Below are 24,140 nucleotides of genomic sequence, written 5' to 3' on the forward strand. Positions count from 1 at the left end.
ATTTTGTTAAATATTTAACAAAATGTGAGTGGGTGTACTCACTTCTGTGACATACTGTATCTAACACTCCTTCCCCCTCCTATTTTCTCCACAACAGCAATCCTGTGAGGTGAGTTGGGCTGAAGAGGAGAGACTGGCCCAAAGTCACCCAGTTCATGTCAAAAACGGGACTAGAATTCATAGAAACATAGAAGTCTGACGGCAGAAAAAGACCTCATAGTCCATCTAGTCTACCCTTATACTATTTTCTGTATTTTATCTTAGGATGGATATATGTTTATCCCAGGAATGTTTAAATTCAGTTACTGTGGATTTATCTACGACGTCTGCTGGAAGTTTGTTCCAAGGATCTACTACTCTTTCAGTAAAATAATATTTTCTCACGTTGCTTCTGATCTTTCCCCCAACTAGCCTCAGATTGGGTCCCCTTGTTCTTGTGTTCACTTTCCTATTAAAAACACTTCCCTCTTGGACCTTATTTAACCCTTTGACATATTTAAATGTTTCGATCATGTCCCTCCTTTTCCTTCTGTCCTCCAGACTATACAGATTGAGTTCATTAAGTCTTTCCTGATATGTTTTATGCTTAAGACCTTCCACCATTCTTGTAGCCCGTCTTTGGACCCGTTCAATTTTGTCAATATCTTTTTTTCAATCTCTGGGTGATTGCTCCAAAGTCACCCAGCCGGTTTTCATGGCTAAGGAAGAACTCGAACTCATTGTCTCCTGATGACTGGCCCCAAATCATCTTGACAGCTTTCATGTGTAGGACATGACTAAAATTCAAAGTATCTTGGTTTATAGCCTGGGGCTTTAACCACTAAGCTAAATTAGATCTTTTTATTTCAACGACTGCAAAGTGTTATACTGGTAGTCCTCAAATTACGATCGCAAATGAGCCCAAAATTTATGTTGTTAAGCGAGACATTTAAGTGAGTTTTGCCCCATTTTCTCCCAGAGGGTCGTTGGTTTATGGAGTTCACTTCCAGAAGAGAGGTCGTGACAGCTGTTAACCTGGATAGCCTCAAGGCAGGATTAGACAGATTCATGGATGCCAAGTGTATTGGTGGTTATTGAAACAGATGTCCATGTGCTGCCTCTATGTTGGTTGAGGCAGGCAGGATCCCCATGGGTCCCATTTGTTGGGGGTCAAGGGAAAGGGAGGGATTTGCCTTCTCCTTCTGCTCAAGATCCCCATGGACAATTGGTGGGCCACTGTGTGACACAGAATGCTGGACTCGATGGGCTTTGGCCTGATTCAGCATGGCTCTTCTTATGTTCTTATGTCCTACAACCTTGTTTGCCATAGTTGTTAAGTGAATCACTGCAAATCATAAATTAGTCACCCAGTTGTGAAATGAATTTGGCTTCCCCACTGACTATGCTGGTCCGATGGTCATGTGGCCTGGGGACACAGCGATGGCCGTATATCTGCCAAGAATCTCAGTTTTGATCACAAGACTGTGGGGATGCGACAAAGGTCATAACTGTGGGAAATGGGTCATAAGTCACATTGTTCAGTGTTGTTGTAACTTTGAACGGTCACTAAATGAACCGTTTAAGTCAAGGACTATCTATACACCGAACTGGTTATTACTAGCGACCTGTAGCTTGCCAAAAGAAGAGCAACAGAATGAGGAATCTAATGCGCTTATTTCAGTTGTGTGACGGCAGTGTCAATGTCGCTTGGCGGGACCCAGGGGAAGAGCCTTCTCTGTGGCGGCCCCGGCCCTCTGGAACCAACTCCCCCCAGAGATTAGAATTGCCCCCACCCTCCTTGCCTTTCGTAAGCTGCTTAAAACCCACCTCTGCCGCCAGGCATGGGGGAATTGAGATACTGTTTCCCCCGAGGCCTTTACAATTTTATGGGTGGTATGTCTGTATGTATATTTGGTTTTTATAATAATGGGTTTTTAACTGTTTTTAGTATTGGATTATTATTATATGCTGTTTTATTATTGCTGTTAGCCGCCCCGAGTCTCTGGAGAGACTCCAATAAATCCAATAAATAAATAAATAAATAAACTGCTCACTGTAGCGGTTCCTTGTCATTCAAGTAAGCATCCAGCATAAAATTATATTTATTCATAGCTAATCACAATACAGTGGCAGCTCTGCTTAAGAACTTAATTCTTTCCATGACCAGGTTCTTAAATAGAAAAGTTTGTAAGTACAATCAATTTTTCCCATAGGAATCATTGTAAATAATGTGTGCAAACTCATTAGGAAAGAAATAAAAGCTCAAAATTTGGGTGGGAGGAGGAGGAAGAAGAAGAGGAGGAGGACAGTCGCTGCCGAAGGAAGAAGGTAAGGGGAGGGGAATCAAAAAAATCCAAAACTTTAAGGCTTTAAAAAAAAAAGAGGGACTCTGAGGCGGCGAGGAGAAGCACGCGCCTCTCATACATCCAGTGCGAGGCTGCCTCCCATACACTGCACCAGAGAGAGAGAAACCCAGGGGGAATGGCAGGAAACTGGGCGGGCCTTCGTGCCACTCTCAAATTTCCTGGGAAATTTTCCCGGGCTTGGGTTCTTAAGTAGAAAATGGTTCTTAAGAAGAGGCAAAAATATCTTGAACATCTGGTTATTATCTAGAAAAGTTCTTTTTTTTATATAATTTTTTTTATTAATTTTTAACAATTTTTATATCACACAACATAAAACAGTGCATAGTGACACACACACATTCCCCACCACCAAATTGGGGGTGTTTCTTGTATAGTCCACTTAACCCAAGAGCAATTTATCTGTTTACATATTATAGAGTGATTCCAATTTATTTCTTGTAGTTTGGTCTCGGATTCTACTCGTCATATATCGTCTTACCTTGTCCCACCGTCCCATCAGTTGTCCCAACTCAGTTTCAATTTCCGAATTTATCCTTTTATCCATAATTTCAAATTGAATATGGTCCACCATGTACCTATACCAATTTTGCATTGTCCATTTTGTTGCATCCTTCCAGCCCAAAACTATTAGTACTGCCTGAGCGCTTTCTATTGCTGCTTTTTTTATTTCTCTAAATTCTCCCGTTCAATTCGCATACTTTCAGCAGAATGTCAGGGGTAATTATTGGCATGGGTGTCAAGATAAAGGAGTGTTTATGCATATGTTTTGGGAATGCCCGATAGTGCAGGAATTTTGGCAAAAAGTGAAAGAGGATATCAATAGAATGCTAAATATACAATGGACAATCACTAAGGAAATGGCAGTACTAGTAAAAAGCAATCTTGAAAAGTTCTTAAGTCGAGGCGTCCTTAGGTAGAAGTACCACTGTACAGCCATTATATATATATGCACAGAAACACAGGCACAGATATAAAATTAAAAATATCTAAAACAGCTGTCAGCTCGGAGACATTCTTACCTCAATGAAATCGGCCCTGGCTGGCATGTACCCTGCCATATCCCTAGAAAGGAGGGAATCAAAGGTAGGCCGGGGAGGGTCTTCAGATGCTAAAAAAATAAACATAAAATAAAAAGCATTTTTCACAATTTCCAAAGGTTTTTTGAGAGAAAAATAAGTTCAGCTACTTTAAGATGCGTGGACCTCAATTCTCATGTGGGCTGGGAAATTCTGGTGGTTGAAGTCCACATATAAATCCAATAAATTATTATTATTATTATTATTATTATTATTATTATTATTATTATTATTATATCTTAAACTTGCCAAGTTAAGAAGCACTAATAGAGGAAAAATGATTTTTTTTTAACAAAGAAAAAATATTTTGTTAACCGTACACTGGCATTTCCTATAATTTATTTAACAGTTTCAATTTCTATAGCTGCCCCCCTGCAAGCAATTCAGCTTACAGTTTAAAAGCCAACAATATCATCAAGTTAACAACAGTAATAGAAAACAGGGTGGGAAAATGCAACAATTAAAGAGATGAAGCAATCTGTAGCTGGGTCACACAATATTCCAGGTTGGTGGTAGTGCCAAGAACCAGATTTTTAAAAACATAGAAACATAGAAGATTGACGGCAGAAAAAGACCTCATGGTCCATCTCGTCTGCCCTTATACTATTTCCTGTATTTTATCTTAGGATGGATATATGTTTATCCCAGGCATGTTTCAATTCAGTTACTGTGGGTTTACCAGTTTGTTTCAAGCATCTACTACTCTTTCAGTAAAATAATATTTTCTCACATTGCTTCTGATCTTTCCCCCAACTAACTTCAGATTGTGTCCCCTTGTTCTTGTGTTCACTTTTCTATTAAAAACACTTCCCTCCTGGACCTTATTTAACCCTTTGACCTATTTAAATGTTTCTGTCATGTCCCCCCTTTTCCTTCTGTCCACCAGACTATACAGATTGAGTTCATTAAGTCTTTCCTGATACGTTTTATGCTTAAGACCTTCCACCATTCTTGTAGCCCATCTTTGGACCCGTTCAATTTTGTCAATATCTTTTTGTAGGTGAGGTCTCCAGAATTGAACACAGTATTCCAAATGTGGTCTCACCAGTGCTCTATATAGCGGGATCATAATCTCCCTCTTCCTGCTTGTTATACCTCTAGCTATGCAGCCAAGCATCCATTTCCATCCATTTCCATCTTTCGCCTGGTGCATCAGTTGCGACCCTATCTGGACCGGGAGTCACTGCTCACAGTCACTCATGCCCTCATCGCCTCGAGGCTCGACTACTGTAACACTCTCTACATGGGGCTACCTTTGAAAAGTGTTCGGAAACTTCAGATCGTGCAGAATGCAGCTGCGAGAGCAATCATGGGCTTCCCTATATATGTCCATGTTACACCAACACTCCGCAGTCTGCATTGGTTGCCGATCAGTTTCCGGTCACAATTCAAAGTGTTGGTTATAACCTATAAAGCCCTTCATGGCACCGGACCAGATTACCTCAGGGACCGCCTTCTGCCGCACGAATCCCAGCGGCCAGTTAGGTCCCACAGAGTGGGTCTTCTCCGGGTCCCGTCAACTAAACAATGCCACTTGACGGGACCCAGGAGAAGAGCCTTCTCTGTGGCGGCCCCAGCCCTCTGGAACCAACTCCCCCCAGAGATTAGAATTGCCCCACCCTCCTTGCCTTTCGTAAGCTACTTAAAACCCACCTCTGCCGCCAGGCATGGGGGAATTAAGACTTTTTTCTCTCCCTAGGCCGTTACTACTGTATACATGGTATGTTTGGATGTATGTTTGGTTTTTATATATTAAGGGGTTTTAATTTGCTTTTAGTATTGGATTTTATTGCATATTGTTCATAATTGTTGTTAGCCGCCCCGAGTTTTCGGAGAGGGGCGGCATATAAATCCAATAAAACTTGAAACCTGAAACTTCTTTGTGGCTGGTACTTACCATGAAAGGGAATGGCTAAGCCGGCTTGCTGTTTCTCCCCTGTCTGCTTCAGGTGTAACAATGAGGATGCGAAAAGGGGGTTATTGATGAAGTGTTTCATGTAATGCTTTTCACACTCTTCTTTTGTCTTTGTGCTCATCTGGTTGGCTACATCTTGCCTGTAAGGGGCCAAGAAATAAGACCGATAATGTGCTTATAAAATCTATAACCGTGCAAAGAATGTTGAGTCAAAAATGAAATGATTTGGAGAACTCTGGAAAGGTTGGTTTACTTCTGGAGCAGGCCAGGAGCTCTCCGAAAGGTTGCACAGGCACAATCTGAACCACAGGCCATTGTCCACCTCTTACTTCTACTTACTATAAAGCCCTGCATGGCATCAGACAAGAATATCTCCGGGACCATCTTCTGCCGCACGAATCCCAGCGACCAGTTAGGTCCCACAGAGTTGGCCTTCTCCGGGTCACATCGACTAAACAATGTCGTTTGGCGGGACCCAGGGGAAGAGCCTTCTCTGTGGCGGCCCCGACCCTCTGGAACCGACTCCCCCCCCCCGGATATCACAGTTGCCCCCATCCTCCTTGCCTTTCGTAAGCTTCTTAAAACCCATCTCTGTCGTCAGGCATGGGGGAATTGAGACTTTCCCTTCCCCCTGGGCTTATAAAATTTATGCATGGTATGTCTGTATGTATGATTGGTTCTTTAAATTGGGGTTTTTTAAAATTACTTTTAATATTGCGGATTTAAATAGTAAGGATGTTGGAGATATTAGCAAGGTCCCTCAGGCAGAGAATGAGGGGATGTTCAAAGGGGAAGTTGCCGTAAATGTCACCAAACCATCAAGTACAGTTAGTAGAAATAAAAAGAGGACACATTTTCTTGTGGGTGATTCGACCGTTAGAGGTGTTGATTTGGGACAGAGCAAGGATGTGGTTAAGGTGCTGAGGTGTCTCCCAGGGGCCACTGCCAGCAGGGACAGGAGGCGGATTACAAACATTGTTAAGACTGTGAGTAAAGGTAATAACGTTGATGTGGTGGTGCATCTTGGTACAAATGATTTGTCCCAGAGAAATGTTAATGTAGTAAAAAGAGATTTTCAATGTCTAAGTGTGGAGCCGGGTAAAATAACTGATTCAGTGACTTTCTCAGAGGTGTTACCGGTTTGTGGCCAAGAGGATAAAACAACGTGTATCAGAGAGTTTAATGTGTGGTTAAGGCAGTGGTGTAAAGCTGAAGGTTTTGGCTATGTAAGTCATGATGTCAGTAGGTGGTCTAATAGGGAGTTGTTTAAGAGGGATGATTTGCATCCATCATACAGAGGTACCCAGGTGCTCGGTGAGGAATTCAGAACTTTTTTGGACAGGCATTTAAACTAGGTAAAGGGGACAGAGATGTAACTGATGTGGGTGATTTCTGTCCCCGACCAATGAGGATAAAGCAGTTTTTGGAAGCTTATGAAAAGGGAGCTGCAAATAATATAGATGTAGTTGTTGATGATAAGGGGCAAACTAATAACGAAAATAATGTTCTTCGGGTAATGTGCACAAATGCTCGAAGCTTGAGCAACAAGCTCTGTGAATTAATGGCCATAATATCTAGAGATAATTTGGACCTGGTTGCCATAACTGAGACATGGTTTAAGGATTCTAATGAATGGGAAATATCCATACCAGGATATACACTGTATAGGAAGGATAGAATAGAGAGAAGGGGAGGTGGAGTAGCCATTTATATTAAAGAAAGTCTAAAAACAACACTAATTCAAAATACGTGTCAAGATCTAGAGACTCTCTGGATTTGCATGCAAAATAAAGAAGGTTCTGTCATTAGAATTGGGGTGATCTATAGGCCTCCAGGGCAATCCGAGGAATATGACAACAAGATGGTGGATGAAATTACCCAAATGGCAGTAAAGGGAGATATTGTGGTTATGGGTGATTTCAACATGCCTGATGTTGACTGGAATATCCCCAGTGCCCTTACATGCAAAAGTAAGAATATAGTAGAGGCCTTTACAGGAGCAGCTCTGGCACAGCTGGTTAAGACACCAACTAGAGGGGAGAATATTCTAGATTTAATTTTTACGAATGGGAATTGGGTTTCAGATGTCAAGGTGGGAGAAAATTTAGGTTGCAGTGACCATCTATGTTTGTGGTTTGATGTAAAAACTCATTGTGAGCAATCCTATAATGCAACCAAAGTATTGGATTTCAGAAAAACAAATTTTAATGCAATGGGAGAATATTTAGATAATGAATTAAAGGGGAGGGATAAAATGGCAGGAGCGAGCATCCAGTGGACTGTATTAAAAAAGGCCATCTTAAAAGCCACTGGACTGTATGTAAGACAAATAACTAAAGGTAAAAGGAAGAAGAAACCGCTATGGTTTAGCAATGATGTAAGGGCTATAGTCAATGAAAAAAAGGCTGCCTATAGGAGGTATAAAGAGTCTGGAAGTATAGCTGATAGGGAGGTATATAAAATGAGACAGAAGGAGGCGAAACAGATAATATATGCTGCTAAAGCCTCAAAAGAGGAAGAAATTGCCAAATCTGTAAAGAAGGGGGATAAAACCTTCTTCAGATATATTAATGATAAGAAGAAGAAAAACTGCGGCATCACGAAGCTTAGTACCGGGAATAATACATGCATTAATGGGAATAAGGAGATCGCTGACCATTTTAATAGCTACTTCTGTTCAGTTTTCTCAAAAGACACCTTACAAAATAATACTATAGAGGGATATAGCATTGCTTCCAGCTGTACGGATTCAGCTCCAGTGATCTTAGAAGCCGATGTCTTAGAAGAACTTGAACGATTAAAGATAAATAAGGCAATGGGTCCAGATGGCATCCACCCCAGAGTTCTTAAAGAACTCAGATCTGTCATTGCTACCCCCCTGACTGATTTGTTTAACCAATCCTTGTTAACAGGAGAAGTTCCTGAGGATTGGAGAATGGCCAGTGTTGTGCCTATTCACAAGAAGGGCAGTAGAGAAGAAGCTGGTAACTACAGGCCAGTTAGCTTGACATCAGTTGTAGTTAAAATGATGGAGACTCTACTCAAAAAGAGGATAAATCAGCACCTAAAAAACAATAACTTATTAGACCCAAATCAGCATGGCTTTACTGAAGGCAAATCATGTCAGACTAATCTCATTGATTTCTTTGACTATGTCACAAAGGTGTTGGATGAAGGTGGTGCCGTGGATATTGCCTACCTGGACTTCAGCAAAGCCTTTGATACGGTTCCACATAAAGAGCTGATAGATAAATTAGTGAAGATTGGACTTAATCCCTGGATAGTTCAATGGATTTGCAGCTGGCTGAAGCGTAGACATCAGAGAGTTATTGTTAATGGCGAGTATTCTGAGCAGAGTCAGGTTACAAGCGGTGTGCCACAAGGATCTGTTCTGGGTCCTATTCTTTTTAATATATTTGTGAGTGACATAGGGGAAGGTTTGGTAGGGAAGGTTTGCCTATTTGCCGATGACTCTAAAGTGTGCAATAGGGTTGATATTCCTGGAGGCGTCTGTAATATGGTAAATGATTTAGCTTTACTAGATAAATGGTCTAAGCAATGGAAACTGCAGTTTAATGTTTCCAAATGTAAAATAATGCACTTGGGGAAAAGGAATCCTCAATCTGAGTATTGTATTGGCAGTTCAGTGTTGGCAAATACTTCAAAAGAAAAGGATTTAGGGGTAGTGATTTCTGACAGTCTCAAAATGGGTGAACAGTGCAGTCAGGCGGTAGGAAAAGCAAGTAGGATGCTTGGCTGCATAGCTAGAGGTATAACAAGCAGGAAGAGGGAGATTATGATCCCACTATATAGAATGCTGGTGAGACCACATTTGGAATACTGTGTTCAGTTCTGGAGACCTCACCTACAAAAAGATATTGACAAAATTGAACGGGTCCAAAGACGGGCTACAAGAATGGTGGAAGGTCTTAAGCATAAAACGTATCAGGAAAGACTTAATGAACTCAATCTGTATAGTCTGGAGGACAGAAGGAAAAGGGGGGACATGATCGAAACATTTAAATATATTAAAGGGTTAAATAAGGTCCAGGAGGGAAGTGTTTTTAATAGGAAAGTGAACAAAAGAACAAGGGGACACAATCTGAAGTTAGTTGGGGGAAAGATCAAAAGCAACATGAGAAAATATTATTTTACTGAAAGAGTAGTAGATCCTTGGAACAAACTTCCAGCAGATGTGGTAGATAAATCCACAGTAACTGAATTTAAACATGCCTGGGATAAACATATATCCATCCTAAGATAAAATACAGAAAATAGTATAAGGGCAGACTAGATGGACCATGAGGTCTTTTTCTGCCGTCAGACTTCTATGTTTCTATGTTTCTATGTTTCTATTAGATTTGTTTACATTGTCTTTTTACTGCTGTTAGCCGCTCCAAGTCTGCGGAGAGGGGCGGCATACAAATCTCATAAATAAATAAATAAATAAATAAATAAAATAAACTTCAATTGGCACCAAAGGCCTTGCTCGAACCCTTGACCGGCATTACAAGAGTAATCCAAAATTCCCTCTGAAACCCAATGGCGGCTTGGACCTGGTGGACTGGTTAGGTAGAACAATCTAGTCTAATGAAAAGAAGGACTAGGGGTGACTTGACAGCCGTCTTCCAAATAATTGAGGGGCTACCACAAAGAAGAGGAAGTCAACATAGTCAACTGAGATATGTTAGTGCAGTGGTTAAAATGCAGTATTTATTTATTTATTTATTTATTCATTCATTCATTCATTCATTCATTCATTCATTCATTAGATTTGTATGCCGTCCCTCTCCGTAGACTCGGGGCTGCTAACAACAATAATGAAACAGCATGTAACAAATCTAATATTTAAAATAATTTTAAAACCCCTTATTTAAAAAACCAAACATACACACAAGCATACCATGCATAAATTGTATAGGCCTAGGGGGAAGGGAATATCTTAGTTCCCCCATGCCTGATGATAAAGGTGGGTTTTAAGGAGCTTATGAAAGGAGAGGAGGGGGGGCAATTCTGATCTCTGGGGGGAGTTGGTTCCAAAGGGTTGGGGCCGCCACAGAGAAGGCTGGTCGCTGGGATTCGTGCGGCAGAAGGCAGTCCTGGAGATATTCTGGTCCGATGCCATGAAGGACCAACACTTTGAATTGTGACCGGAAACTGATCGACAACCAATGCAGTATTGGAATCTAACTCTGCCCACAGCCAGAGGTTTGATCCTGGCAAGCCTTCCATCCTTCAGAGGTGGCTAAAATGAAGACCCAGATTGTTAGGGGCAACATGCTGACTCTGTAAACCGCTTAGAGAGGGCTGTAAAACACTAGGAAGCAGTATATAAGTCTAAATCCTAGTGCTCCTCTCTGCAGCTTCACAGAAGGAGATGGGTGGATTGACAGCATGGCAATAGAAGACTGGACAATGTGATGGATTTCTGGGTGTGGGGGCAAGGACTTGAACTTTTAACTGGGTGGAGAAACCTGGGACTTCAGATTCGGATTTTACCCAGATGTACCAACATGGCTGTTAGTACAGGGTACATGTGTGTTAGGGTTTGCCACTGTAAACTTGTACTGTCACTTTAAATGTTACAGTTGCTACTGAGAAACTGTACTGTCACTTAAACAGTTAAATATTTCTAAGCTGGTACGTCATTAGAGGGCGCCAGTACTCCATCCCTCAAATGACGCATTTCTGCTCAGTCATTTTCATTATTACTTTGCCTGGAGGGGGGAGTGTAATTAGCTTTGTGCGTATTTTTATTGTATTTGCTTAGTGCTTGTTATGAATTGTTTCTATCTTTTGTCTATATGTAAATAGTACTTATTAAGCATAACTAAGTCTGTGTCTTTGTTTCTTTGGCTATATCACACACCCATGCTCTGTTAAAATTCTCTGCTCGGTGTATGTCGAAGGTCTCATAGCCAAGCTATACCGAGACATGCCAACAATGGCTCTGTTAATAAATTGGGACTTTGAGAAATACAGTGGTACCTCAAGATACGAACCCCTCGTCTTACGAACAACTCGTGATACGAACCCGGGGTTCAGAAAAATTTTGCCTCTTCTTACAAACTTTTTTCGAGTTACGAACTGGCGTTCGGAGACTGCTGGGAAGCCGCGCGGCTGTTTTAAAAGGTGACAGCCGGGCGGCGGGGCTTTCCAGCACCCCCCGAACCCAGGTTTGGGGTTCGGGGGGGTGCTGGGAAGCCCCCCAGGCCGGCTGCGACCTTTTAAAACAGCCGCGCCGCTTCCCAGCTGTCTCCTGAAGCCGAACGCCAAAGGCGAACTTCCGCGTTCGGCTTCAGGAGACAGCTGGGAAGCGGCACGGCTGTTTTAAAAGGTCGCAGCCGGCCTGGGGGGCTTTCCAGCACCCCCCCCAAACCCGGGTTCCGGGTTCGGGGGGGTGCTGGGAAGCCCCCCAGGCCGGCTGTCACCTTTTAAAACAGCCGCGCGGCTTCCCAGCAGTCCCCGAAAGCCGTTTTTTTTGCGGGGGGTTTTGGTTGCACGGATTAATTGACTTTACATTGTTTCCTATGGGAAACAATGTTTCGTCTTACGAACCTTTCGTCATACGAACCTCCTCCTTGCACCAATTAAGTTCGTATCATGAGGTATTACTGTACTTTGCATTTGATTTATTTTTGAATGCGGTATGGAACCCAGACACTGGGATCACATGACTGCATTTTAAGAGTTTTGCTGAAAACCGTTAGATTCAAATTTTGGCAAAACTGTGCCATAGCAAACGGGTTTGCTTGATAGCCAGTGCATTTATTTAATGACCTCTGCAAAAAAGGTGGCCAACCTAACTTATGAGGGTTGACCAGAAAGCAATGTACCACATTTTTTTCTCAGTCTACAGTAATGGTATGAATGTGAAACTTTAGATATACATTATTTAAATTGTCAAGAGTATGTGTGTAAATTTTGTGTTTCTTCAGACAGATAGCGTAGCTGCGCAATGTTTTGAAATGGCGTCTGTAAGTGATGTACGTTATAAGCAGCGTGTCGTCATTGAATTTCTCACTGCGGAGAAAGAAACTGTTGGGAACATTCACAAAAGTTTGTGTACGGTTTATAGAGAATCTGCAGTCGACAGAAGTACGGTTAGTCGCTGGGCACAGAGGGTGAGGCCATTAGAACAAGGAGTGGTACTGACAGGGCATACACGCCTGTTGTGGTTAGCTCTGGCCCAGCTCCTGCCCCAAGGACTGTGGATGTGGGGGAGACATCCACATGCTGCAGGCTTGTTTTGCTCCCAGTGGAATCTGCTGATGAAGGCTCTTCTGACCAAGAAGACATGAGTGACAGGGAGGAGGAGAGTGTGGCAGACAGCTCAGAAGGAGATCAATTATCTAGCTCCTCCTTGGATTCGGAACAAGAGTTAATGATACAGCCATGCATGCAGAGAGCAATGCATAGGCAGCAACAACTGAGAGATTATTATCAAAGAAAATGAGGCCACCTGTGGTTGGGTGGGGCTGTGGTAATTAGTGAGGCTGCTATAAATAGCAGCGTGTGGGTTTGGCCATTGTGGAGGATTATCTGATCGTTGGGTTTCATGCCTGCTTTGCTGACTTCAACCTTTGTGTGCTGCTTTGAAACTAAACCAGAGCAAAGTGTGTTTCACTTTGTGAAAGAAGGACTGTACATTGCCTCACAGCTGCAAGCTACATATCTCAGAACTGATAAGGGACTTGTACCAATTACCAGTTTGTTTGGAGACAAGTGCTCTTTGCTATACAAAAAGAGTGCTTAGTTTATTTGAATTTTCGGTATAAAGAACATTGTTTTGAATTTTCAAACTTGTGTGTGTCTGAAGTTTGTATCTGTGAATTTTCGGGAGGAGTCTACCAGAGAGCTCGACAGAACACAAGCCCTTGTGTCTCGCTAGAGGAAGGAGGTAAAATGGGACAGAGATTACATGGAAAAATAGGGAGTTTAGAAGAAACATCATTCTTTCCTGTGTGTAAATTTCATTGTGTTCAATAATTGTTGAAGAAAAAAAATGTGGAGCGTTACTTTCTGGGCAACCCTCATACAACCCTTGTCACATGCAACTCTGATAGCCCCATCAGTGTCCTAGGTCAAAGTTTGCCCATATATATCCACTGACATCTGGAAGATTCCCCAACCGGTTAATCCTCAGCAAACTCTCACCAGTTTCCAAAGCCACAATCCATCACTGCTTCCAGAAGGGCCATTTCTTCTTGAGCGATCCAGGTAGGATCAAGGACGGGGAAATTAGAGGTCTGCAATGGGAAGCAAATATCAAAAGAAAATCATTTGGGATGGCAATTGTGTAGGCTGATGAATTCCCATGAACCCCCCCCCCATAGGAAGGTATTTTATTTGCATTTCCACTAAATGTGTGTCAGGGTAGACACACATGTACACACACACGCACGCACGGACACACAGAGGAATGTGGAAGAAGAGAGAAAGAATTAGAGAGAGAGAGAGAGAGAGACACAAGGAAAGAAAGAAAGAAAAAAAAGAGAAAGAAAGAAAGAGAGGGAGAGAGAAAGAAAGAAAGAAAGATAGAAAGAAAGAGAGAGAGAAAGAAAGAGAGAGAGAGAAAGAGAGAGAAAAAACAGAGAGAGAAAGAGAGAGAGAAAGAGAGAGAGAAAGAAAGAAGGAGAGAGAAAGAGAGAGAGAGAAAGAAAGAGAGAGAGAAAGAGAGAGAGAGAAAGGGAGAGAAAGAGAAAGAAAGAGAGAAAGAGAGAGAAAGAAAGAAAGAAAGAGAGAGAGAGAGAGAGAAAGAAAGAAAGGGAGAGAGAAAGAGAGAGAAAGAAAGAAAGGAGAGAAAAGAGAGAGATGAGACATTTTTTTCCGAAATTCCGGTTTGCCTGTTGGGCTGTTTTTTGCCATTTTCAGGCTTCAGGAGTCTGGAGGCTTCAGTGATGCCTGTGCACATGTGCGGGGGGGGGGCCAACACCAAGGGGGGTATGCTCATGTGCGGGGGGGACAGTGCAGGGCATGTGGGGATGCATGGGGAGAGGGCACAAGTATAGGCATGTGCACATGCGCTAATGCGTACACGCACACCCTTTTGGCACGTGAACCAAAAAAGCTTCGCCATCACTGCCCTATACTATTTCAGACAAATGGCTGTCCAATTTCTTCTTAAAAACTTACAGTGTTGGAGCATTCACAACCTCTGGAGGCAAGTCGTTTCAATACTTAATTGTTAATTAATTAAGCTTACAGAGCTGAGATTGTTAATGGCACACGGCACAACAATCTCCCCATCCTGCCAAGGGGGCAGAAAGGAGGTCAGGCATAGGGCACCCTAGAAGAGAGAACTTTATCTGAATTACAGGAGGGACATTTCCTATCTCTCTCTCTCTCTCTGTTCACTTAGCAACCATTTCAGTAAACTATTTCAGGAGGGAGAGTCTTCAGAACCAGCAGTTAAAAAATCAGGACTCCCTCCTAAACACACCTAGAACAAAATGATTTTTTAAAAATCCCATGCCTTTAATGTTATGGGTTACTCTCTTCCTGCATTTGGGTCAATGGGGGCTATCCCTAAAAGTCAAACCATTGTGGACATGTACAGGTGAAACTTAAAGAATTAGAATACTGTGCAAGAGAGTTCATTTATTTCAGTAATGCAACTTTAAAGGCGAAACTAATATATGAGAGAGACTCATTACATGCAAAGCAAGATAGTTCAAGCTGTGATTTGTCCTAATTGTGATGATTATGGGGTACAGCTTATGAAAACCCCGAATCCACAATCTCAAAAAATTAGAGTACTATTGTGAAAAGGTGCAATATTCCAGGCTCAAAGTGTCTCACTCTAATTAAGCTTATTAATTAGCTTAAATAAGCTAATTAACCCATGACACCTGCAAAGGGTTCCTGAGCCTCTAAATGGTCTCTCAGTCTGGTTCAGTAGGACTCACAATCATGGGAAAGACGGCTGACCTGACAGTTGTGCAGAAAACCATCATTGACACCCTCCATAAGGAGGGGAAAACCTCAAAAGGTCATTAAAAACATAGAAACATAGAAGACTGACGGCAGAAAAAGACCTCATGGTCCATCTAGTCTGCCCCTATTCCATTTCCTGTATTTTATCTTAGGAAGGATCTATGTTTACCCCAGGCATGTTTCAATTCAGTTACTGTGGATTTACCAACCATGTCTGATGGACGTTTGTTCCAAGCATCTACTACTCTTTCAGTAAAATAATATTTTCTCACATTGCTTCTGATCTTTCCCCCAACTAACCACAGATTGTGCCCCCCTGTTCTTGTGTTTATTCCTATTAAAAACACTTCCCTCCTGAACCTTATTTACCCCTTTAACATATTTAAATGTTTCGATCATGTCCTCCCTTTCTCTTCTGTCCTCCAGACTATACAGACTGAGTTCATGAAGTCTTTCCTGATACGTTTTATGCTTAAGACCTTCCACCATTCTTGTAGCCCGTCTTTGGACCCGTTCAATTTTATCCATGTCTTTTTGTAGGTGAGGTCTCCAGAACTGAACACGGTATTCCAAATGGGGTTTCACCAGCGCTCTATACAGCGGGATCACAATCTCCCTCTTCCTGCTTGTTATACAGCTATGCAGCCAAGCATTCGACTTGCTTTCCCTATCGCCTGACCGCACTGTTATGTCCCATTTTGAGACTGTCAGAAATCACTACCCCATAATCCTTCTCTCCTGAAGTTTTTGCTAGTGCAGAAGTGCCAATACAATACTCAGATTGAGGAGCTTGGAACTAAGGAGAAATTTCCTGACAGTTAGAACAATTAACCAGTGGAACAGCTTGCCTGCAAAAGTTGTGAATGCTCCAACACTGGAAGTTTTAAGGAAGCGATTGGACAATTACTTGTCTCAAATTGTATAGGCCAGTGATGGCGAACCTATGGCACGGGTGCCACAGGTGACACGCGGAGCCATATCTGCTGGCACGTGAGCCATTGCCCTAAAGCATGTGTGTGCCGGCCAGCTGATTTTGGTTCACAATCTCCCTCTTCCTGCTTGTCCTGCTTCCTTGCAAAGGAAGTTGGATATTTCCAAATTGCAAGCCCACAATTCCCTTCCCCGGATCCCCATGCAAAGGCCTCACCGAAACCTGGCATGGTGAAAAAAATGGCCAAACTGGAAGTTCGGAAAAACGGAGTTCTGCTTTGCCTGTTGTGCTGTTTTTTTGCAATCTGGAGCCTTCAGGGGAGCTTCCTGAAGCCTCCAAAGTGTAAAAAACAGCGTAACAGCCAAACTGGAATTCCATTTTTCTGAACTTCCAGTTTGCCCATTGGGTGGTTTTTTTGCACTCCGGGGCTGAAGCCTCTGGAGAATGAAATGACCTCCCCCAAGGCTGAAAATCAGTTGGCTGGTGTGCATATGCGCACTGGAGCTGATATAGGGCAACACAAGACTTTAGGAGAAACCCTTCCACCCTTCCACATCTCACAATACTAGACAACACAGTATCAACAGTAGAGACTTTCCCATTTCTAGGTTCTATCATATCTCAAGACATAAAATGGTGATCTAACATCAAAAACATCATCAAAAAAGCACAACAAAGAATGTTCTTTCTGCGCCAGCTCAGGAAGCTCAAACTGCCCAAGGAGCTGCTGATACAGTTCTACAGAGGAATCATTGAGTCTGTCATCTGCACCTCTATAACTGTCTGGTTTGGTGCTGCAACAGAACAGGACCGACACGGACTTCAGAGGAGAATCAGAACTGCAAAAAAAACAATGGCTGCCAACCTGCCTTCCACTGAGGACCTGTATACTGCACAAGTCAAAAAGAGGGCAGGGAAAATATTTACTGACCCCTCGCATCCTGGACACAAACTGTTTCAACTCGTACCCTCAAAACAACACTACAGAGCACTGCACACCAAGACAACTAGACACAAGAACAGTTTTTTACCCCGAACCCCATCACTCTACTAAACAAATAATTCCCTCAACACTGTCAGACTTTTTACTAAATCTGCACTTGTATTTCTACTAGTTTTTTCTCATCATTCCTATCACCCATTTCTTCCCATTTATGACTGTAACTTGTTTGTATCCTAAGATTTTTATTAATATTGAATGTTTCTTCATTGCTTATTTGACTCCTACCACACGATTCTTGACAAATGTATCTTTTTTAAATATGTTAAAGGGTTAAATAAGGTCCAGGAGGGAAGTGTTTTTAATGGGAAAGTGAACACAAGAACAAGGGGACACAATCTGAAGTGAGTTGGGGGAAAGATCAAAAGCAACATGAGAAAATATTATTTTACTGAAAGAGTAGTAGATCCTTGGATCAAACTTCCAGCAGACGTGGTAGATAAATCCACAGGAACTGAATTTAAACATGCCTGGGATAAACATATATCCATCCTAAGATAAAATACAGAAAATAGTATAAGGGCAGACTAGATGGACCATGAGGTCTTTTTCTGCTGTCAGACTTCTATGTTTCTATGTTTTTCTTTTATGGACACTGAGAGCATCTGCACCAAGACAAATTCCTTGTGTGTCCAATCCCACTTGGCCGATAAAGAATTCTATTCTATGTGGATGCTGCTGAGTCTCTAATGAAAGCAATGCCTTCAAAAGAGGCTAAGTGCAACCCAGCCATGTGTGGGGTCACCCACGAACGCGAATCCTAGAAAGAAGAACCTGGACACATTCTCTCTCTGGGCGGAGTGACATGGTGTAGAGCAGGGGTCGGGAACCTATGGCTCGCGAGCCAGATATGGCTCTTTTGATGGCCGTATCTGGCTCGCAGACAGGGAGCGCGCTACCGGGCCCCGGGCAAATTGGGGCCCGCAGTCAGCGGCTCCTTGCACTGAGCTCCCGCTCGCAGCTGTCCCCTGGCTCCTGCTCGATGCCACGGTTTTCGGCGCTGTCCTGCTGGGCCCCAAAGACGGAAGGCAGGAAGGAGGAGAGCTCCATTCTTCTCGCCTTTTTCCCGCCTTCCGTCTTTGGGGCACAGCAGGACAGCGCCGAAAACCGCGGCATCGAGCAGAAGCCGGGTGACAGCTGCGAGCGGGAGCCCCAGGAGGGAAGTACCGGCAGCGCCCCGCCCAGCTGAAGCTTCACTGGCGTCGGCGGCAAATGTCCTTTGTGGCCCGGTGGGAGGGGGGGGGCTGCAGCGGCCGCAGGCAGTCGCAGGGAGATGGCGGCGGCGAGAGGGAGCTCCAGCTGGGCTGGGGGTTCGGGGGGGCCATGAACGCCGCCCGGAGCCAATGGCTTCTTTTGGGCTTACTTGAATTCCTGCTGCTGGTAAGCGCGCACGGGTGGCCGGGTGGGAAGGGCGAGGCGCGAGGGGGAGGCAAGTGGAGAAGCGGAGAGAGAGAGAAGTGGACCAAAAGAAAGAAAAGGGAAAGAGAGGGAGGGAAAGAGAAATGGAGAGGAAGGAAGGAGGGAGGGAGGGGAGGGAGGGAGAGAAGGAAGGAAGAGAAAGGAGGGTAGAAAGAGAGGGAGAGAGAGAGGAGAGAGAAAGGAAGAGGAGAGATAGAAAGGAAGAGAGAGAAAGAAAGAGGGATAGAAAGAGAGAGAGAGTGAGAGATGCTCAGTGAGCCTTTCTTTGAAGTTGCCTTTCTTTCTTTCTTTCTTTCTCTCTTTCTCTCTTGCTCTCTTGCTCTTTCATTCTTTTTTCTTTCTCTTGCTTTCTTTCTTTCTCTTTCTTTCTCTCCTTCCTTCCCTCCTTCCATTTCTTTCATTCCCCCTCTCTATTTTTATTTCTCTTTCATTCTTTCTTTCTCTCTTTCTTGCTTTCTTTCTTGCTTTCTTTCTTTCTCTCTTTTACCTTCCCTTCCTCTATTTCTTCTTTTCTTTCTCCTTCCTACCTTCTTCCCTCCCTCCCTTCCTTCAGTCCTTCCTCTCTTACTCTCCCCTTTCATAAGTTTCCTTGCTTCCTTCCTCTGTTCCTGTCCCTTCCCCCTTTCTTTCTTTCTTTCTTTCTTTCTTTCTTTCCTTCCTTCCCTCCCTCCATTTCTTGCTTTCCTTCTCCTTCCTCCCTTGTTTCCTCCCTCATTCCCTTCTTTCACTCCTTCTTCTCTTACTCTCCCCTTTCACACCTTTCCTTGCTTTCTTTGCACCCTTCCTCTGTTCCTGTCCCTTCCCTCTTTCCTTCCTTCCTTCCCACCCTGCGTCTATTCATTCACCCATTCCTCTCTTGATCGCCCCTTTTACTATTCCTTCCTTCCTTCCTTCCGATGTGGGCCTGGGCCAGCAGAGTAGTTTGCTTTTGCACCCCGTCTCGAGCTCCCTTGGTGCCAACCCGGCCCTCCCCACTTCAGAGAGAAGGGGGAGAAAGAGAGAGAGAGAAAGAGAAAGAGAAAGAGAAAGAGAAAGAGAGAGATAAAAAGAGAAAGATAGAGGGAGGGAGAGAAAGAGATAGAAAGAGACAAAGAGAGGGGGAGAGAAAGAGAGAGAGAAAGAAAGAGAGAAAGGGAGATATGTACGGCTCTCGCGGAATTATATTTCAAAATATGTGGCGTTTACGGCTCTCTTAGCCAAAAAGGTTCCTGACCCCTGGTGTAGAGCCATGTACCCCTTTTTATTTAGGAACATAAGGAAATGGGGTATAATTACATATACATGTCAAATGATACAACTTCAAATGTATTTTTTGAGTTCTTCCTTTCCCATAGATATCAAGAAACAATTTCCTTGGAACTTCCTAAAAGCAGATGTTTATTCACACCTAATTTCTCTGAAGGCTTCTTCTTTATCTGGCTAATCTTCCTTAATCACCCTGTCCTGCTGTTGTTTGCTTCAGGCAATGAAAATTTCCCCTTTGATCCTGTCCTGGGAGTGGTGAAAGCTTTGTTTATTGTGAGATGTTTATTTGAGCCCCAGGAATTTCCCAGGAATGCAGATTAGTGTCCTCCTGTCCTGGTTTTATAGAATCAGGGGTTTTTTTAATGCTAGAAATCCAGATTTTTAATACAATCCTATTCTAACATAATTTGCTATACTGCAACAATTCTATTCTACATGCCCTCCGATATGGCTTCACGTGCCACCTATGGCACGCGTGCCATAGATTTGCCATCGCGGATATAGGGGCTCCTGTTTGAGCATGGGGTTGGACTAGAAGACCTCCAAAGTCCCTTCCAACCCTGTTATTCTGTTAAGCTGCTTTATATTCAATTTAGTTTTGAGTTTGTTCCAGCGGGAATGGGTGAATTCCATTTTTACTCATACCTGCAGGCATGAAAAATGGCACCCAGACCTGCCCCTAAAAAAAACACACCTGATAATTAGTGTACAAATGTCCATTGCTGAGTAACAGATTTAACAAGCAGCATAGTCCAAATGAGTACTTTTGTCACTCAGGCAAACTGCACTTACATACTGACATTTTAAGAGTTCCAGTGGCACCCCGCAGGAGTTTTAAATAATTATGCCACACACAGTAAACATTACTCAAGCTGTAATTATTGTTAGTTATGAAGCATTGTTGCAGAATGCAGCAAAGAATTTCTTGCTAATTTAGCTGTCGGCCAGCTAATCCCAGAGGGAACATTGGCACGGGTGATTAAAACAAAATAAAGCAAAACTTGCTTTAGGAGTGTTAATGGGCTGGAAAATGTTAATTGTTCTGCACGACAAATTATTAACAAAAGATATTTTCTGATTCAGACTCTATCTGAACAAACGCATTACATAAGTAACGTTTTGTTCAGATTGTCCCAACTGGACACGTCAACTGAGGGTTGTGGAAATTGGTTGAAATTAACATTCTCTGGAATCCACTCAATTGGTTTACAGTAGTCCCTCGATTATCGCGAGGGTTCCGTTCCAGGACCCCTTGCGATAATCGAAATTTCGCGATATAGCGGTGCGGAAGTAAAAACACCATCTGCGCATGCGTGCCACTTTTCCATGGTGTTTTTACTTCCGCACCGCCAGCCCGCTGCCCGCCACTTGTCCGCTGCCCGCCCGCTCACCTCGCCAGCAAGAGGGGAAGACCCATGAAAGATTCCTTGGGCCGCCTAGCAGCTGATCTGCTCGGCAGCGCAGCAGCAGCCTGCGCTGCCGAGCAGATCAGCTGCTAGGCGGCCCAAGGAACCTTCCATGGGTCTTCCCCCTCTTGCTTGTGAGGGCGCTTCAACGTTTCCGGACGGCAAGCTCGGACTCTTTCTTTTTCCCTCAGAGGACGCTTATGACAGGCGGCTGAGGCTTCGAGTGTGTCCCCTTCCACCGCCAAGGTCTCCCAGGAGTCCACACCCCCTTTTAAGGCGCCCGCAGATCAAGCGCTCTAGCCAGGCCCGGGCGCACGCCCCCTCTTCCCGCTTCGGTGGGCCTGCCCGGCGCGGGGGTCTCTTCCCCCTCATGGACACTCTTCGTGCCTGGCTTCCTTCTCTCTCCTCCCTTCCCCCCGCTTTCCTCCGGGCGTGTTGGAGAAGAGGGTCTTCTTCCGCTCTTATTGTCTTGGGTGGGCGGGAGGCAGGAGCTGCAGAAAGGGAAACTTTTTTGTTTTCCTTCGCTCCGCCACCCAAGAGAGCGGAGAGGCAGCGGGGGCGCAAGGAAGAAGAAGCGGTGGTGGCGGCGGCTTCCTTCGGGGGCAACGCCAGCAAGAGGGAAGATGACGCGCGGGCGGCACAGGGGGGGGGGAGGCAAAGCTCTGCGGCTCCAGCCACTTTCAGCCAAGCCTCCCCGGCCACGGAGCCAGGGGAAGCCGAGCCGGGCGTGGAACATCGGCGCAGGAGGCAGGACACGATCGGGGCGACCGGAGCAGCAGCGCCGCCGCCGTCACGCCCGGCTCGGCTTCCCTGGCTGCGTGGCCGGGGAGGCTTGGCTGAAAGTGGCTGGAGCCGCAGAGCTTTGCCTCCCCCCCCCTGTGCCGCCCGCGCGTCATCTTCCCTCTTGCTGGCGTTGCCCCCGAAGGAAGCCGCCGCCACCACCGCTTCTTCTTCCTTGCGCCCCCGCTGCCTCTCCGCTCTCTTGGGTGGCGGAGCGAAGGAAAACAAAAAGTTTCCCTTTCTGCAGCTCCTGCCTCCCGCCCACCCAAGACAATAAGAGCGGAAGAAGACCCTCTTCTCCAACACGCCCGGAGGAAAGCGGGGGGAAGGGAGGAGAGGTCTTCCCCCTCTTGCTGGCGTGCGTGGGCGGTGGGGAAGACCCATGGGAGATTCCTTGGGCCGCCTAGCAGCTGAGGGTCTTCCCCACCGCCCACGCACGCCAGCAAGAGGGACACTCTTCGTGCCTGGCTTCCTTCTCTCTCCTCCCTTCCCCCCGCTTTCCTCGGGGCGTGTTGGAGAAGAGGGTCTTCTTCCGCTCTTATTGTCTTGGGTGGGCGGGAGGCAGGAGCTGCAGAAAGGGAAACTTTTTGTTTTCCTTCGCTCCGCCACCCAAGAGAGCGGAGAGGCAGCGGGGGCGCAAGGAAGAAGAAGCGGGTGGTGGCGGCGGCTTCCTTCGGGGGCAACGCCAGCAAGAGGGAAGATGACGCGCGGGCGGCACAGGGGGGGGGGAGGCAAAGCTCTGCGGCTCCAGCCACTTTCAGCCAAGCCTCCCCGGCCACGGAGCCAGGGAAGCCGAGCCGGGCGTGGAACATCGGCGCAGGAGGCAGGACACGATCGGGCGACCGGAGCAGCAGCGCCGCCGCCGTCACGCCCGGCTCGGCTTCCCTGGCTGCGTGGCCGGGGAGGCTTGGCTGAAAGTGGCTGGAGCCGCAGAGCTTTGCCTCCCCCCCCCCTGTGCCGCCCGCGCGTCATCTTCCCTCTTGCTGGCGTTGCCCCCCGAAGGAAGCCGCCGCCACCACCGCTTCTTCTTCCTTGCGCCCCCGCTGCCTCTCCGCTCTCTTGGGTGGCGGAGCGAAGGAAAACAAAAAGTTTCCCTTTCTGCAGCTCCTGCCTCCCGCCCACCCAAGACAATAAGAGCGGAAGAAGACCCTCTTCTCCAACACGCCCGGAGGAAAGCGGGGGGAAGGGAGGAGAGGTCTTCCCCCTCTTGCTGGCGTGCGTGGGCGGTGGGGAAGACCCATGGGAGATTCCTTGGGCCGCCTAGCAGCTGAGGGTCTTCCCCACCGCCCCACGCACGCCAGCAAGAGGGACACTCTTCGTGCCTGGCTTCCTTCTCTCTCCTCCCTTCCCCCCGCTTTCCTCGGGGCGTGTTGGAGAAGAGGGTCTTCTTCCGCTCTTATTGTCTTGGGTGGGCGGGAGGCAGGAGCTGCAGAAAGGGAAACTTTTTGTTTTCCTTCGCTCCGCCACCCAAGAGAGCGGAGAGGCAGCGGGGGCGCAAGGAAGAAGAAGCGGTGGTGGCGGCGGCTTCCTTCGGGGGCAACGCCAGCAAGAGGGAAGATGACGCGCGGGCGGCACAGGGGGGGGGAGGCAAAGCTCTGCGGCTCCAGCCACTTTCAGCCAAGCCTCCCCGGCCACGCAGCCAGGGAAGCCGAGCCGGGCGTGACGGCGGCGGCGCTGCTGCTCCGGTCGCCCGATCGTGTCCTGCCTCCTGCGCCGATGTTCCACGCCCGGCTCGGCTTCCCTGGCTCCGTGGCCGGGGAGGCTTGGCTGAAAGTGGCTGGAGCCGCAGAGCTTTGCCTCCCCCCCCCTGTGCCGCCCGCGCGTCATCTTCCCTCTTGCTGGCGTTGCCCCCGAAGGAAGCCGCCGCCACCACCGCTTCTTCTTCCTTGCGCCCCCGCTGCCTCTCCGCTCTCTTGGGTGGCGGAGCGAAGGAAAACAAAAAGTTTCCCTTTCTGCAGCTCCTGCCTCCCGCCCACCCAAGACAATAAGAGCGGAAGAAGACCCTCTTCTCCAACACGCCCGGAGGAAAGCGGGGGGAAGGGAGGAGAGGTCTTCCCCCTCTTGCTGGCGTGCGTGGGCGGTGGGGA

The 24,140-nt window shown here is 45.8% G+C and overlaps 1 protein-coding gene across 2 annotated transcripts in view; it reads right to left on the reverse strand.

Moving 5' to 3' along the window:
• The window catches only part of TADA2A (transcriptional adaptor 2A), an 89,977-nt gene that overhangs the window by 45,183 nt on the left and 20,654 nt on the right, over nt 1–24,140 (reverse strand). For both annotated transcript variants that reach the window (XM_070735289.1, XM_070735290.1), the window contains exons 5-7: nt 13,494–13,585; nt 5,319–5,476; nt 3,365–3,453 (exon numbers count right to left, since the gene is read on the reverse strand). In XM_070735289.1, the coding sequence (XP_070591390.1) occupies nt 3,365–3,453; nt 5,319–5,476; nt 13,494–13,585 (339 nt within the window). The remainder of the gene's footprint in view (nt 1–3,364; nt 3,454–5,318; nt 5,477–13,493; nt 13,586–24,140) is intronic.

The sequence above is a fragment of the Erythrolamprus reginae genome, chromosome 1, assembly GCF_031021105.1.
Source record: "Erythrolamprus reginae isolate rEryReg1 chromosome 1, rEryReg1.hap1, whole genome shotgun sequence".
Lineage (NCBI taxonomy): Eukaryota > Metazoa > Chordata > Lepidosauria > Squamata > Dipsadidae > Erythrolamprus > Erythrolamprus reginae.